Source organism: Silurus meridionalis, chromosome 14 (genome assembly GCF_014805685.1).
Source record: "Silurus meridionalis isolate SWU-2019-XX chromosome 14, ASM1480568v1, whole genome shotgun sequence".
Classification (NCBI taxonomy): Eukaryota; Metazoa; Chordata; class Actinopteri; order Siluriformes; family Siluridae; genus Silurus; species Silurus meridionalis.
This window is the reverse complement of record NC_060897.1, coordinates 19,881,741-19,897,221: the sequence shown is the minus strand read 5'-3', so window position 1 is coordinate 19,897,221 and position 15,481 is coordinate 19,881,741. Positions and strand designations below refer to the sequence as shown.

The following is a 15,481-nucleotide window of genomic DNA, read 5'->3' as shown; positions in this document are numbered from 1 at the left end:
CAAGTTTTTAATTTTTTTTTGTTTCCACATTTCATACATAATAGTAATAGAAAAACAAAGATCAAATCAACATTTTGAACATCATCATGTAATCATGTTAATACAAGTTGAAATTATATACTGTATATATATATTTAAACTGAATTAATCTGTGTGTTATTGTATTTATTACTATGGGAAAATTGATGAAAAAAATGACCCATGCTATAATAAGAAGACAAGCAACAGCGTGAAGTGTTTTTTTTTTTTTTTCATTCAATATTTGTATAATATATAACATTTAAGCATAATTTATAATTCAACAATGAAAAATTTTTATTGTACTGTTTATAGTTATTATAGTATTTAATGTTTATCTTTGAACACAGCAAAACTTAGTAGTGTCCATTAGTAAAAAGTACTTTGAATGATGTCAAACTTAGAATTTGTGTAAACATATTTTTTTATTAATAGGTTTTAGTATGGTTTTTGTATGTTGCGTTCTTGCCATATAAGTCTGTTTGCATTCGTAACGTAACGAGGCAGTTCGTGGCGGGATTTAATGTACAGCTGGAATTCCTGTTAAAGTTTCTGTCAGAAATGAAATCAACACATTCTGACCAATCAGAACAGATGTAACGTATCTACCGGTTTGTTCATAAACTATATGGATAAAAGTATTATGTCAACTGACAATACCCCTGTACACAAAACCAGCTCCATGAAGATATGCTTTGCATGGGTTAAAGTGGAAGATCTCCTGCTCTGACCTTAACGCAATTGAATACCTTTTGGATAAATTGGAACGCTGACTGCACCCCAGGCCTTCTTACTTCACCTACATCAGTACCTGACTTTACTAATGCTGTTGCTGAATAAAAACAAATCTCCACAAAATCTAGTGGAACATTTTCTCAGAAGAGTGGAGGATATTAGCAGAGCAAACAGGGACTAAATGTACAACAAACTATAGGAATCTTCTGGTTAATTGTTCACAAACTTTCTATATAATGTACATTTTGTCCATTAATAAGAAATAAGAAATACTTATAAATACACATAAATAAAAAAAAAAAAAACAATACTTGCTTGAGGAAGAAATAAATGAAAAAACATCGTAAAATGTTAATGAAAATAAAAATAATGCCTTTAGCTGAAAAAAAGGCAAAGTATTTATTATTTAGTCATGTTCACATAAAATAACCCTATTCCAATCTTTTTAAATTTACATTTAAATGGCTATCAAGTTTAATTCTTCTATAGTTTAAAAAAGGCCTCTAGGAAAACAGGCACCTAATTGTATCTTGGGCGCACTGAGAGATTTATGTGTACCGCTCAGGAATCTTCCTGTGGTAAATCTGATAGACTAATCCAGTGTACACGGCAGGCAGCTCTTCAACGCTCAAATCAACGCTTTCAAATCCGTTTTCCAGTCCGTACAGAAGCAGTTTGGCGATGCGGCTCGTTATGGGTGCGGCGTCGCTAACTTTTGCCAATTCCGCCAAATCCATCCACTCGCAACGTAAACACTCGTGCCTGCAGAAGTTGATCTCGTACGTCACGGGAGACAGACGGCAGATCAGATACATGTCAGAGTTCCCAAATGCCCCGGGGTGGTGGTGCTGCTGACGGATGCTCAGGAGAGATCGGAATTCAGATCGGACGCCGGTTTCCTCGAAAACTTCGCGTACTGCGGTGTCGCCTATTTCGGGCCAAAAGTTAAGTCAGTCAATCAATAAACAGGTAGCAAATAATGACTCACTGATGTTAATCGAGACTTCACTTTGTTTATTGGTAAAAAATAGTTGCCATTAGAAGTTTTCGTAAGTAATTTTTTCGAATTCGTAAAAATAATTCACAAATCTGTTCATTTCTGTCAATCTATTTCATTTACTTGGCTCACCAACTGGCCATGATAGTTTGCTACATGATACCAGCGATTGTTTTTTCTTCTTAATCGATTACTATACTAAATAATGAGACTTGGCATCAAATTGGAGATTTGTTAATAAATACACAGTTTTCTTATATACTATAATTCTATATTGCTTATATTTAAAGCTCAAGCTAAAGACACTGCTAAATACACCTGGCATTCGTTACAAATTCTGGTTGCCACTTCTGTCATATACACTATTTAGATAAAAGTATTGGGACACGTGACTTTTCAAGCGGTATGTGCTTCTACCCCAAACTGTTAGCGCAATGTTGGAGGTACACAGTTGTACAGGACGCCTTTGGATGCAGTAGCATGAAATTTTCCCTTTTATTGAGGAGACCTAAACCTGCTCCAGCATGGCAATGCCCCTGTGCACAAAGCCAGTTTCATGAAGATATGATTTACATGGTTAGATTGGTGGAAGATCTCGAGTGGCCTTCAATAGAGCTATTGAAGCCTGTTGCACACTTTTGGGGTAACTTCACCCCAGGCCTTCTCACCTACATCACTACCTGACTTTACTAACACCCTTGTATATGAATGAGCTCTATTAACTCTAGTAGAACATTTTCCCAGAAAAGTGGAGATTAATTAAAGCAGCAAATGAGGACTAAATGTAGAACGGAACGTTCAGAAAGCACATACCAAACTTATGGTCAGGTGTCCACAAACTTTTTTCCATATAGGGTACAATATGAAAAATATGAAAATACCATTTCTAAAGAATCAAAAATATATTCCAATCGACCATTTCGTTATCATTTCAAATAAGACCACACATTTCCATTGAAGTCAACGTACTGAATGTATGTTCTGCTTTTTAGGTTTATCCTTTAAGAAGGAAGCAGGAAATGGTTTAGCGTCGGCATAACGGATATTGTTTGTATAATTTGGCTCTAATGAGGTCAAAGCTGCATCAAAACTCTAAACATCTGGATTGAACTTGGGTTATCTTTTCCTTGAACTCCAAAACAAATAGCATGGAATCCTTTTAATGTGTAAACGGTTATAAAAGATTTTTCATGCATAAACACTTTTTTAAATGAAAACTGTAAACATAGACTTAGATAATATTTAATGGGGGTTAAAAGGTTCGGGAATGCAGTATTGATGTAAATGTTCAAAAAATGTTGCTATCTGCATAAATTACAGACTAGAGACAGATCGCACAATATATTGTTAAAACGGATTAAAATTTTATAATGTTGTTGTGCTACTTACCTATATTTTCACTCGGATTTGATAATCCACCAGGAAACTTCCACATATTCTTAGCCTGAAACACACAAATAAACAATATTATGTTTAATAAAATTATAAAATTGTATGGTTTATTTTCTCGCTAGCATAGATTTATTCATTCGTTTTACATTTTAAAATCGTTTTTTTTTTTTTTTTACTTATATGCATATGCTTTTCTTTCAATGCATTTAACATAGAAATATCTTTATATTTGTTTTAGTTTAAAACTTGTTCTACTGAAGTGTAAACTTGTAAACATGTTTGTTGAGTCATATTTAACACCAAACCAGAACAAAATGCTGCTAGTTGTAAACTATAATTTAGTTCTCACTTGATTAGTCCTTTACATTCACAATTAAATGCTTGTTTTTTTATTTTATTTTTTATTAAAGCTATGTAAATTTGTACTTCACTTCTGTGTATGTTTCTTGGTTTTTTTTTTTCCTCTCATATGGAACAATAAAAAGTATTTTTGTGGGGAAAATCAATATTACAGAGATCTGTTGTTTTCTATTTTAAGGCTTTTAATTGTGTTTGAATATAATATATATATATCATTGTGTCATTAAATTCTGTTAACTCAATTAACCTAATAAATATATATACTTATGTTCAAAATTCTACATTCTCTCCTAGTATTTCTATACTATATGGACAAAGGTTCAGACACATATGGCTGAAAAAGTTCAGGTGTTACAATAATTTTGTCCACATAATGTATTAGGTTATGAAACTACATGCTAATCTACAGTTTGTTAACGGGGAAAAAAACCACACACACACACACACACACTATTATTAAGTATTCTCTCTGTAGTTCCTGTCACTGGGTAATGTTTTCCAGATTTTTCCATCCCTCTATACTTGGCAAGATATTTACCCCAGATAAGTAATTGTGTGTGTGTGTGTGTGTGTGTGTGTGTGTGTGTGTGTGTGTGTGTGTGTGATCTTTAATGCTTTACTTCTTCACAAACTCGATTCTCTATGGTCAATGTTTAACAGGGTAAAGTTTAATAAATGATAAAAGACTAGCTTACTTTTTAGCTAAATAAGCATTGTAGCACATGTGTATAAAACACACATCCATGCTCCTTTTTTGGTTTTATGCAACAAACTGGATAATATAATAGTTAATTTTTGACATTTCTTGCCATCTCGATGTGCTTTAGACAATCAATTGTCTTGTGCAGACAATAGCCCTATAAGAGCTACTACAACAACTGTACAAATCCATATTATGGCAAGAAACGAGAAAAGTCCATCGTTGCATTAATAAATTAAGGTCCGTCAATCCAAAATAAATCTCAGGAACTTTTAATGTTTTAAAACAATGAAACGCTATGATGGCTCTTAGGAAGACTATTGAAGGAAAGGAAGCTCATGCTGCAGAGGATACGTTTATTAGAATTACCAGCTGATTTACAGAAATGCTCCACAAAGTTCAAGTGGCAGACTTATTTCAACATCCGTTGTGCAGGAGACTGCGTGAGTCAGGCAATCATGGTTGAATTATGGCAAAGAAACCGTTACTTCTGAGGAACAACAAGCAGAATAGAACATGCTTGTGCCAAGAAACACAAGGACTAGACATTAGATCAGTGGAAAACTGTCCTCTGGTCTGATGAGTCCAAGTTTGAGATTTCTGGTCCGAAATGCTGTGTCTTTGTTAGACGAACAGAGGGCAAAAGGACGGTTCCTGAATGTGTGGTTCTCATTGTAAAGCATGGAGGAGGAGGTGTGATGGTGTGGGGCTGCTTTGCTGGTAACACTGTTGGTGATTTAGTCAAAATCTAGGGCACATTTTACCGGCATTTTGCACCGACATGCCGTCCTATCTGTTTTGTACTTTGTGGGACCATCATTTGTTTTCCAAAAGGACAATGATCCCAAACACACATGTGGGTTATGGAATAGCTATTTGTTCAACACGGGGTGCTATAGAGTGCTGGGTCAGATGACCTGGCCTCCACAATCACCCAATCTAAACCCAGTTGAGGCGGTTTGGAATGAGTTATACTGGAGAGTGAAGGAAAAGCAGCCAACATGTACTCAACACCTCTGGGAACTTGAGGATTGTTGGAAAAATATTTGAGTTGACTACCTCATAAGGCTGACTGTGAGAATACCAAGAGTGTGCAGAGCGGTCATGGAAGCCAAAGGTAATTTGACGAATCAATATTATAAAAACCTATGCTGAGATGTTTAATACATTTTTGTTTACTGCGGACATCCATACGTGTTTTCTCATAGATATCCGTATGTACAAATATAATATAAATGAACTAAAATCATAAAAAGACAAAAATAGAATTTTTTTGACCGTGTCCTTCATCACAAAACCTAAAGACAAACCTTTTCCTTATACAATCTTCATATATGCTCTTTGTATCTCAAAATGGGGTTGATTATAAAGTTACAAATAACACCACACTTTTCCATCACGGTTTCGTTTTTCACTTAAATTGTGAATCATCTGACACCCACGCGTGCACCAAAAGCACCTAACAATTCGAAAATATTTTGACTGCTGAATCATGCAAGGCTGATGGCAGATTCCATCATTCGGTACCGCTGATGGATCAGAGGCAGGTTACAAACAGTAAATAACCAAAGGTGGGCAAGTGAACCAGATAAAGGGGGCAATACACAGATATGTGTGGTGGCAGTCTGGGAAAACCCTTGATGTAATCCAATTTTTACTAGACATAGTTACTCTTTTGGATGTTCGCTATATGGAAGAGTTGATTTTTGAAGACCCCATTCTGCATTTAGTCCCCATTTGCTGTTATAATAACCTTCTGGGAAGACGGTCCACTAGATTAAATGTGTTGGTGGTGATTTTATGTTCATTTAGCCACAAGATTGGTAGTAAAATCAGGGGCTGATTAAGGGGGATGGGATTACGTGGTCTATAGCACGCCACTGGAGATCTTCCACGGAGCTGGCACTTCGGTATAAGTGTGTCACACTGCCCTATGTCCAATTTTAGAAAAGACTGTATATGGAGTTAGCTTTGGGGGTGTAAATGAGCAAAAGGGGGGGAATGTTATGCTAGAGTATAGTGGAGGGACTTCGTGGTGCTGAAAAAGTGAGGAATGGGAACGATTAGCAGTAAAGTCTATATTCCAGTGGGTATAAAGAAGTCAGTGAGCGTGCTGGGAAAGCGAAACAAGGTGTTGCAGTCAACTTTGCTGTGTGTGTGTGTGTGTGTGTGTGTGTGTGTGTGTGTGTGTGTGTGTGTGTGTCTTCCATTTCCTAGATACCTTTGCCAAATTGTTCATGTTTATACACTGCTTGTTGACCAGCCTAAATTAAGCTAAGGTATCGGAGATCTCGATGACGTCAATGACTTTTGCGACCAAAAAAATAAAGAATGTGGCACATAAATGAACCTTGTGTGTAAGCGTGTGCGACCAAGAAAAAAATAAAAGAAAGCATGAATGTTCTGTACCCTGTTCTTGTCTTGAACAACAAGGACTTTTCCATTGGACTGGTTCACAACAGCACCTTTAAAAAAAACACAACAAAAGAGACATGGTGGACCCACTTTGTATTAGCGTATATGTGAGAAATCAAGTTCTTTTCTCAGTACTTGTAAATAAAGAAGGGATGAATGTTTGGGGATAGGGATACTAAGGGTTTAAATATGGTTTGTTTAAGGCAGATCGTCCCGAATATGTTTGCGAGACCTGATCGAATCGGCGTCTTTATTTGACTTTGTCACACAGCTAGTGTTTATATCACTTTGTTCCTCTCTGTGACTGCAGTAGATTTGAAAAATAATCTTGAATTCCCATCCATTTTGGTGGTGACATAATCAATTCTACATCTAATGGATGAAAACTAGGAAGTAGGAAGCTTGTAATGTAAAAAAAATATATATACGAAGCTGGTAATTTGGTAGTGAAGGTGTTGAAAGGGATTGTGTTCATTAATTCACTTCGTTCATTAGGTAAAAATGTCCTCAAAAGGATAGCATCAAGTGTGTGTGTGTGTGCTGTAGAGTGATAAAGTTTTTATCCACCTCTTCGCTAAGAAACATGTTCCAACATGCCTCTACTATGCATACGCATGCTCTTAATCTCTCTTTCTCTCACTAGCTCTCTTGCCTCTGGCGCCCTCTGCTGTTCAAAACATGGCATTTTATGTGAAATCCTATACAGATTGTCCCAGAGTTACGATGGTTCGACTTACGATGACGTGAGCGATACAACAAAATTGTAAAAAAATATCGAAAAATTCGCGCAATTCGCACGGGCAGCAGCGTACGATGTACTGGGATGAGCGTATCTCTCACCCTGTGAGATGCCCCACTCTCACTAGCGGTCGATAAAGTTGTCTCAGTGTGTATTTTTTTCAGTTTCAAACAGCAATTTTTGTGATAAAACGGGTCTTCCAAGGGCCCAAGTATGTCTCCTGCTTGTAGTGAAAAAAGAAATGGAAAGCCATAACTTTAGAGCAGAAAATGAAAATGATAAATCAGCATGAAGCAGGAAAGACGGTCACAGTCATAGCATCATCTTCAACTCACGATATTTTTGACTTACGATGAGGGTGTCCTCAAGTATGCCCACTGTAAGCAGAGGACTTCCTGCACATGACTTTTTTTATGTGAACACAAAAATGCAATATTTTTCACCTTTGAGGTGAAGCAAGATGAAGAAAATTTATAGAAAAAAATGGTTTCAGAATAAAAAAAGAAGTAAGAAAGAAACTGGCAAGAGCAGCAGGAGGACCTGAAAGTGGCAGTCGTATCAGCAATCCTATTGGTCCGTACCAAACTTTTCAGGTGAAAAGATAAAACGAAGTGGTGGTGTGTGCGATCCTTAGAACAGTATACCTACAGTGAAGCATGGTGGTGGGAGCTTCATGATATGGGTCTATTTCTTTTTGAAGCCAAATATATATTCATCTTATTGCCCAAAAAAATAAATCTGGGCATTTCAAATAAGACAATGGACAACACGATAAAAAGAATTGGTAGCTCTTAAACATTGACCTTTTGTCTTCTTGTCCATTGCCTTGTTAAAAAGATGCACTTCCGGATGAAAAGTCATTCGTTCAAATCGGAGCAAAGCTGCCACTACTGGACCCTTAAGCAAGGCCCGAAGTAAAAGACATCCCATAATGATCTGAAACACGTAACCAGAGCAAATAAAGAAGGCCTTGTTTGACCAGGCCAAGCTGTTGTCTTGAATCCCTATGAATATTTATGGAGGATTTCGGAGCTGCAAGTCCATCAGACGGCCTCTCATATCCTTGAAGGAGCTGAGGACGATTTGCCAAGTGGAATGCCACCAATGTTGTCCATTTGTGCACTAACCTGCAACTCCGACCTGGTGTGTTGCGTAGTTGGGCAGACGGCTCTCTCCGTCCCCCATCCACAGACTGAGCACGGCCTCGTCCTGGACCGCGTGGTGGAAGGCAAATCCCTGCTGCGCTGCGGTTTCCGCTAAACGACTTTGCCAGATCGGAACACGCAGCCAGACAGCCACATGGCCCTCAGAGCGCCACACGCACACAGACTCTAATATACACACAAAATACGCAAACCAAATATAAGATTTTCAACCACAGAACTTATGAATTCTTCATTTCAAATGGTCTCGGGAAAAGTCTGATCGTCCGCCTGAGGAAAACCACAGCGATACGGGTGCATGGCGTACCAAAATGCTCAGCACAGCAGGGAAAGTTGATTTCTGGGTATTATAGCGACGTCGTGTGATATCGGTGAGCCCTGGAAACGAGCGGATTATATTATGATATAAGCATGCGTGCGAACAAATTACTTTGCGCTCTTTGCATCGTTGACCCAAATTTGCCCCTTCAGGAAATAGTTCTAATATACCGTCCAGGAGTCATGCTGGTAATCTTGTGGGTGTCGGATAAATCCCATCAACAATACACCCCTAAATTACTTAATAACCATGTTGTAACATATAGTTTAGATGTATTGAACCATAAACATCCGTAGGGTTGCTCAACTCGTTCCTTTGTTCGTGCTGTCGCATACGTAATTTTTGTATAAACCAGTCATTATTTTTTTTATTTCCTTATTTCCACAAGTAAGGTGGTCATGTTACACAGAAAACCGTTTGCGCTGCTTCCTGTCTGTTTAGGTTGAAGTTTCTATTTAATCATATTGCAGCAGAATCAGTAGCATACAGTGCAATGCTGCTTAAAGCTGTTGCTTCAACCAATCAGATTTCAATTTGGCGCCATCTAGCAGGTGTACAATGTACTACGTCTACATTTTCACGTCCTTGTCCTGAGAGCGCGTCGGTCGGCCCTCGCAACCCGCATCAGTAGCAAACTGCACAAGCGCAAATACATTCGTGTAGATTTAATAGATTTGGTCGCAGATACACTTACAAGAACATATATTTTTAAGAAGGACATCGTGAGGGAGGGTCGACGAAAACGGTTAAAAACTTTTTTGTCATTGACTAGTTATACTTTTGTGTTTTCTTTCCTGTAAATTTTGCACAAAACCGCACAACTTGCCTAGTTTTCATATCCCCAAGAAATCCGTAACGCACAGACAAAATGCACAGAAAACCCCGGGGTCATTTTATGAGGTTAATATCGAAGTTTCCGCTGGAGATGTATGCGGGGGGTGCAGTTGCGGCTCCAGTGAAACGAGACCTGTCGAACTGTGTTTATTCGATTTTCTTGCTTTGGAAAATGCCATTCATTCCCGCTTTATGAAACACTCATCTGTTATACTGCGTCTTTCTATAATATTGATGGTTTCTACAGATGTGACATCATAATGATGGTATTACGAAGTGGATCGGTTCAGGCGGAAACCCAGAAGTACTAACTAATCCTTTCCAGAATTTTTACCTAAAGTATACACATTTTTTGTTAGTCTGGGTTTCTTCAGAAGATCTGTGATTCCTACAGGAAAGATTATTATACTGCAAAGCTGCACCGTCGAAATTATTTGGAAAATATGACCATTTGCATCACTTTTACATAAACAGGCACAAATTTTATAGTCAATTTGTACGTTTTTATCTTCATTTAAACCCTGTGAATGTTTATCAACACTGTTAGAAGGTATTTCACACTATAGGTCTGAGATATTTATTATTATTATTATTATTATGGTTTATTCACCTCGCAGCAGCTCACTGAACGCGGCCTGGGTGACGTCAGCGGGCAAGTGGCCCACCGTCACGCCGCCGTGCGCGTCCACTGAGGCGGCCAGAGGGGCTCCGGGACCCCGCTGTTGGTTCTGGTGCTGGTGCGTCGCGTAACCGGAGAAACGGCTTAGAATCCCCCAAGCACTGCGACACGGATGTCGGGTGAGGAATTTCCTGAAAAAAGGAAGAAACCCGCGGCTAAAAGGAGCCATTAAGAAACACACCTGCATCCAAAACACAAACAGTAAATAAATATACACAAATAAACAAGTCGACTGTCGACGTGCAAGTAAAGGCGTAAAGTTTCTAATATAATGCGCATTCTGTGTATATTAAATACACAATGTTTAATTCCAGTGTTTTTTTTATTTTTATTCTAATCAGAATATTAAAAGGTCCAGCTTGGATTTATCTCTAAACTTTTCTCATGTCTGAATCTTTTTTTATTTGTATTTTTTTTTACCCGATGAACTGTCATTTGTTTCCAGATTTGATTGAACCCATTTTTTGTCATTTATTTATTTTAAGCTTTATTTTAATATAACAACGATGCATATCTATGGTTAATATGTTTTATTGTGATTATATCTTCAAAACTCTTTGGATGTTTAAAACGTCGTATTGGTATTTCTATAGTTTGATTTTCAGCGCGACCACTATTTCTGGGATTTACGGTAAAAAAAAAAAAGGTTACTTCCACGAGCCGGTGCCGAACTCTAAACCCGGAAGTTGAAGAATAGCGTGGCGAGAGGTTGTTTTATTTTAGCAACGCGCATGCGTGGTGCGGCTTGCACGCTTTCAAGCAGGAGAGCGCGAGGGAGAGTCAAAGATGTCAGCAAAGAAAAGTAAAGGTAAAGGAAGGAAATCGCAGGAAGAAGGAGACAGCAGAGATGGATCCGGGATGGATTTGGACACTTCGGGATGTTTTGGGCTGTGTGTGACAGATTTTATAGAAAAAGGTAAAGGTGGGGGATCATGCATTCATACTGTAGGCAACAATCAAATCACGTTGATGGATGTTTGTATTGCATATCTAACACGTGTGTGTTTGTTTATGCAAAGTAAAAGGGAGAATCAACGCACGCTTCCCATGATCACATACATTACCAGTCAAAAGTTTAGACACACTTTCTCTACCAGTGTTTTCTCTTTATTTTTAAATCATTTTCAACATTGCACATTAATACTAAAGACTTCCAAACTATAAAAGACCACTTATGGAATTATGTAGTAAACCAAACAGTGTTAAACATCCAAGGATATGTTTTTATATCTTAGATTATCCAAATGTAGCTCCATTTCTATTGAATGACAGCTTGACACACTCATGGCATTCTATCATCAGATTCATGAGGTAGTCACCAGGACTGGTTTTCAGTTCACAGGTGTACATTAGGGTTTATTTGTGCCATTCATTGTCTTCTTAATGTGCTTTAGACTACAAGTTGTCTTGTGCAGAGGAAAGGGTGAGCCCTGAGTTTATAGCCCTATTAGTGCTACTCCAACTACTGTACTAATCCATATTATGAGAAGAAACAAAAAGAGATGTCCATCACTACCTAAAAAAATGTTCAGTCAATCTGAAAAATCTCAAAAATTGTATCCCGAAATGCAATCTGCACAACTGTGAAAGGATGAAACAGGATCTCATGAGGACTGTAAGAGGAATGGATGACCAAGAGCTACCTCTGCTGCAGAGGATAATTTTATTAGAATTGCCAGCCGACAAGTCAAATAAATGCTTCTCGGAATGTGTGGTTCTCAATGTGAAGCTTAGAGGAGGAGGTGTGATGGTGTGGGGCTGCTTTGCTGGTAAAAATTTGAAATTGAGGGCACAAGTAAAAAAACCATGGCTACCACAGTATTTTGCAGCAACATGCCATCCCATGTGGTTTGTACTTGGTGGGACCATTGTTTTGTTTTTTCCCAACACAACAATGACCCCAAACACATCTCTAGGTTATGTAAAAAAGCTAGTTCAAGAAGGAGAGCGACAGAATGCTGAATCAGATGACCTGGCCTCTATGGTCACCCAATCTAAATCCAAATGAGAATGGTTTGGGATGAGTTGGACTTGAGCGTGAAGGAAAAGCAGCCATCATGTACTCAACACCTCTATTCCAGGTGACTACCTCACCAGGCTGACTGGAAGAATAGCACGAGTGTGCGAAGCGGTTATCAAAGCCAAAGGCGGCTACTTTGAAGAATCGATAATATAAAACCGATTTTGGTTCTGGGTTATGTTTTGGTGATTACATAATTCCATATTTTTTCAGTGTCTTCAGTATTAATGTTCAATGTTGAAAACCCAAAAAAAAAGAAAAAAAAGTGGTGCGTCTAAACTTTTGACTGATACTGTGTATATATTAGGGGTCCAAGCACCAAAGTCCACTCAGACCTAATGATCGGAAGTCGAGAAACTAGAACGCTAGATGCCTTCAATAACGTCATGTTCAAAGATTTGGATACTGCAAAATACTTTAAATACACCCTGATCTTATTTCTTTTTAATGTTCCAGTCTGTTGTTTTTCTCTTTCCTGAGCTGAATTGGACTAAAACTCAGCTGGTCCTGTAACAGGCAATGTACAAAGTATAAACTCAGTCCGAAAAGTGCTGACACTGGATTCTCCTCGACCCGACACGTGCGAATCTCCACCCTTCCAGTCAGAGTCATTTAGTCAGATATGAATGTTTTGGGTCACCTGGTCGTATGTGATTTTTTTTTTTTTTTTTTGAGCATCGCATTCCACATTTAGTCCCAATTTGCTCTTATAATTCCCTCCACTCTTCTGGGAAGATGTTTCACTAGATTTTGGAGTGTGCTCATGGATTGTGTTCAGCCACAAGGGTGTTACGAAAGGCAGGTACTGATGTAGGTGAGGAGACCTGGCGTGCAGTCAGCGTTCACATTCATCCCAAAGGTGTTCAGTAGGGATGAGATCAGAGCTCTATAGCAGGACACTCAAGATCTTCCACTCCAAAGCATGTACACCAGATCTTCAAGGAGCTCATTTTGTGCACAGGGCATCACAATGCTGGAACAGGTTTCGGGTTTCCAAGTTCAAGTGAATGCAAAATTGTATTATAGCACATCTAATGACGTTTTATACAATCGAGTGCCTTCAGCTTTGTGGTAACAGTTCAGAAAGAACCACATATAGCAGGAAAGGTCAGGTGACCCAATACTTTTGGAAATAGTGTATATCTTTGCATACAGTATTGCATTGTATAATATCGCAACCCCTGTATCGTGATGGGTATTGTATTGGCCAGATTTTTGTCGATACACAGCTTTAGCTGCTTGTGCCAAATTATGGAGCTCAGTACTAACTGCACAAATTGTGTGTGTGTGTGTGTGTGTGTGTGTGTGTGTGTGTGTGTGTGTGTGTGTGTGTGTGTGTGTACAGCAGAGGAAAAGGTTCCAAAACGTTCCCGATCAATTCTGGCTCAAATGAGCCTAAACACCATGAAGGGTTTGTCTGCTTGTATTGGACGGCCCGTCCTCATCACCAGCTCTACAGGATGCCAGGAGGTGTGTGTGTGTGGGTGTGCACGTGCTTTTTTTAATAGGGTAATATGCAGATGTTCATTCCTTCCTCTTGTTGCTGTTTCTGTCATCTCAATCTTGTGTGTGTGTGTGTCTGAGAGTAGGTGTGTATAGCGTGGCCTGCAGCCCAGTTTCCTGGGAGGAAAGTAGGTCTGACGTCTGACACGCAGTGCATTCTGGGAGTGAAGGCTGGAGATGCGATCACTGTGGAGCCTATCACTGGAGCTGTTCTTCATGCGGAAGAGCTTGAGCTTATGTTGAGGTGTGTATGCACACACACACACACACACACACACACACACACACACACACACACACCCCACATTCAACACGCACATAAAAAAGCCTACGTTACCTCGAGTTACTTTAAATCAATGACATCAGTGTAAATTGCAAGAAACTGACGTTTTTTTGGGGGAAACAGCACCATCTTGTGGACGCTTTTTGTATGTGTTAAAGCTGTGTCGACGTGTTTTTTTTTTTTTTTTTGCAGGAAAGAGGACGAGGTTCTGGAGACTGAAGAGTTTCAGAGCTTCCTCCGACAGTCACTAGGTAGGCAGTCGCTGACTCTTCATATTTCTTTCTGTCTCTCTCTTGCTTGTCTCTTTTCTGTCTCTCTCTTATCTTTTACATCTGTCTGTCTGTCTGTCTGTCTGTCTGTCTGTCTGTCTGTGCCTCTCTCAGACTATAGGATTCTGCTTCCTGGCAGTTCCTTCTTCGTCTCCTATTTCGGCCGTAAGTGCCAGATCGGCGTGACGTCTCTCAAAGGCGTTGACGGAGTCTCCCTCTCTTCTCCATCACCCTCTCTCTCTGCCCCACCGTGCCTCGCTTCCGAATCGGACACTGCCGCACCTCTGGATCTCTCTCTGCAGCTGGGCCAGCTGACCCTCGACCCATCCTGCAGCACGCCAAAACGATCCTCCACCACCGTACCTCTCACTCCCACCACTCCCTTCACCCCGAGTGCCACGTCCTCCACCCCCGGCACCCACTTACTGTCTGACGGCGCGCTTCCTCTTCCCCTCACCCAGAAACGCCCAATCAGTCTACACACGAAGGGCCAGAAGCACAAGCTTGTACAGACAGAAAACCCCATCTGCCATCTGCTGGCCGAAATGGGAATGACACCTTCTACTCCGTCTGTAGCTCCACCAGAATCAGCTTCACGCACTCTTACACTCAGGACAGTAAAGACGAGGGACAGGAGAGGTCAAAGGTCACGTATAGTATGATCGGAGGGCTGGAGGCTCAGCTGCAGGTGATCAGGGAGACGATCGAGCTGCCGCTGAAACACCCAGATATCTTCAAGAAGTACGGTGGGTTTTATCGTGTGTGTGTATGTCATTTAAAGAATTTAATCTGTTTTTAATATTAAGTTGGTAAAAAGAATTTCTATTAAACAATTAATCAGTTTATTCATTTATTTTTACACTTGTTTTGCAATTATGCCAATTTATATTTTCTTTAAAAAAAGATTTATAATTTGTACATTTCGGACAATGAAATTTTTTTCAATCTATTCAAAAAAAGTAAACTCGCTTCACTTTTATTTTTCTTTTGTGTGTGTGTGTGTGTGTGTGCGTGTGTGTGTGTGTGTGTGTGTGTGTGTGTGTGTGTGTGTGTGT

At 39.3% G+C, this 15,481-nt stretch overlaps 2 protein-coding genes across 4 annotated transcripts in view; one reads left to right on the top strand and one right to left on the bottom strand.

Moving 5' to 3' along the window:
* Window positions 1-424: 424 nt before the first annotated feature.
* nudt6 (nudix (nucleoside diphosphate linked moiety X)-type motif 6) lies at window positions 425-10,621 on the bottom strand. Of its 3 annotated transcripts, XM_046865977.1 has the most exons (5): window positions 10,283-10,621; window positions 8,484-8,687; window positions 6,612-6,667; window positions 3,140-3,194; window positions 425-1,681 (listed from the first exon to the last, which is right to left on the bottom strand). In XM_046865977.1, the coding sequence occupies exons 1-5, from the start codon at window positions 10,536-10,538 to the stop codon at window positions 1,302-1,304; spliced, it is 951 nt and encodes a 316-aa protein (XP_046721933.1). In that variant the 5' UTR covers window positions 10,539-10,621; the 3' UTR covers window positions 425-1,301. The 3 variants fall into 3 exon arrangements, with proteins under 3 accessions (XP_046721933.1, XP_046721935.1, XP_046721934.1); XM_046865979.1 differs by lacking the exons at window positions 6,612-6,667; window positions 8,484-8,687 and having other exon boundaries at window positions 10,283-10,619; XM_046865978.1 differs by lacking the exons at window positions 6,612-6,667; window positions 10,283-10,621 and having other exon boundaries at window positions 8,484-8,612.
* A 433-nt stretch (window positions 10,622-11,054) lies between these two features.
* The window catches only part of spata5 (spermatogenesis associated 5), a 77,782-nt gene continuing 73,355 nt past the window's right edge, over window positions 11,055-15,481 (top strand). The window contains 6 exon segments of the mRNA XM_046865803.1: window positions 11,055-11,267; window positions 13,717-13,841; window positions 13,961-14,118; window positions 14,350-14,408; window positions 14,541-15,022; window positions 15,025-15,172. Coding sequence (XP_046721759.1) covers window positions 11,138-11,267; window positions 13,717-13,841; window positions 13,961-14,118; window positions 14,350-14,408; window positions 14,541-15,022; window positions 15,025-15,172 — 1,102 coding nt within the window. The 5' untranslated portion in view covers window positions 11,055-11,137.

Excerpts from the sequence above, each read along its gene's own strand:
- nudt6 (XM_046865977.1), bottom strand. The coding sequence starts at position 10,538 with ATGCAGGTGTGTTTCTTAATGGCTCCTTTTAGCCGCGGGTTTCTTCCT. Across the intron at positions 3,195-6,611 it reads TTGTTCAAGACAAGAACAGG|GCTAAGAATATGTGGAAGTT; the intron begins GTACAGAACATT and ends TGTGTGTTTCAG. Across the intron at positions 1,682-3,139 it reads AAATCCGAGTGAAAATATAG|GCGACACCGCAGTACGCGAA; the intron begins GTAAGTAGCACA and ends GGCCCGAAATAG.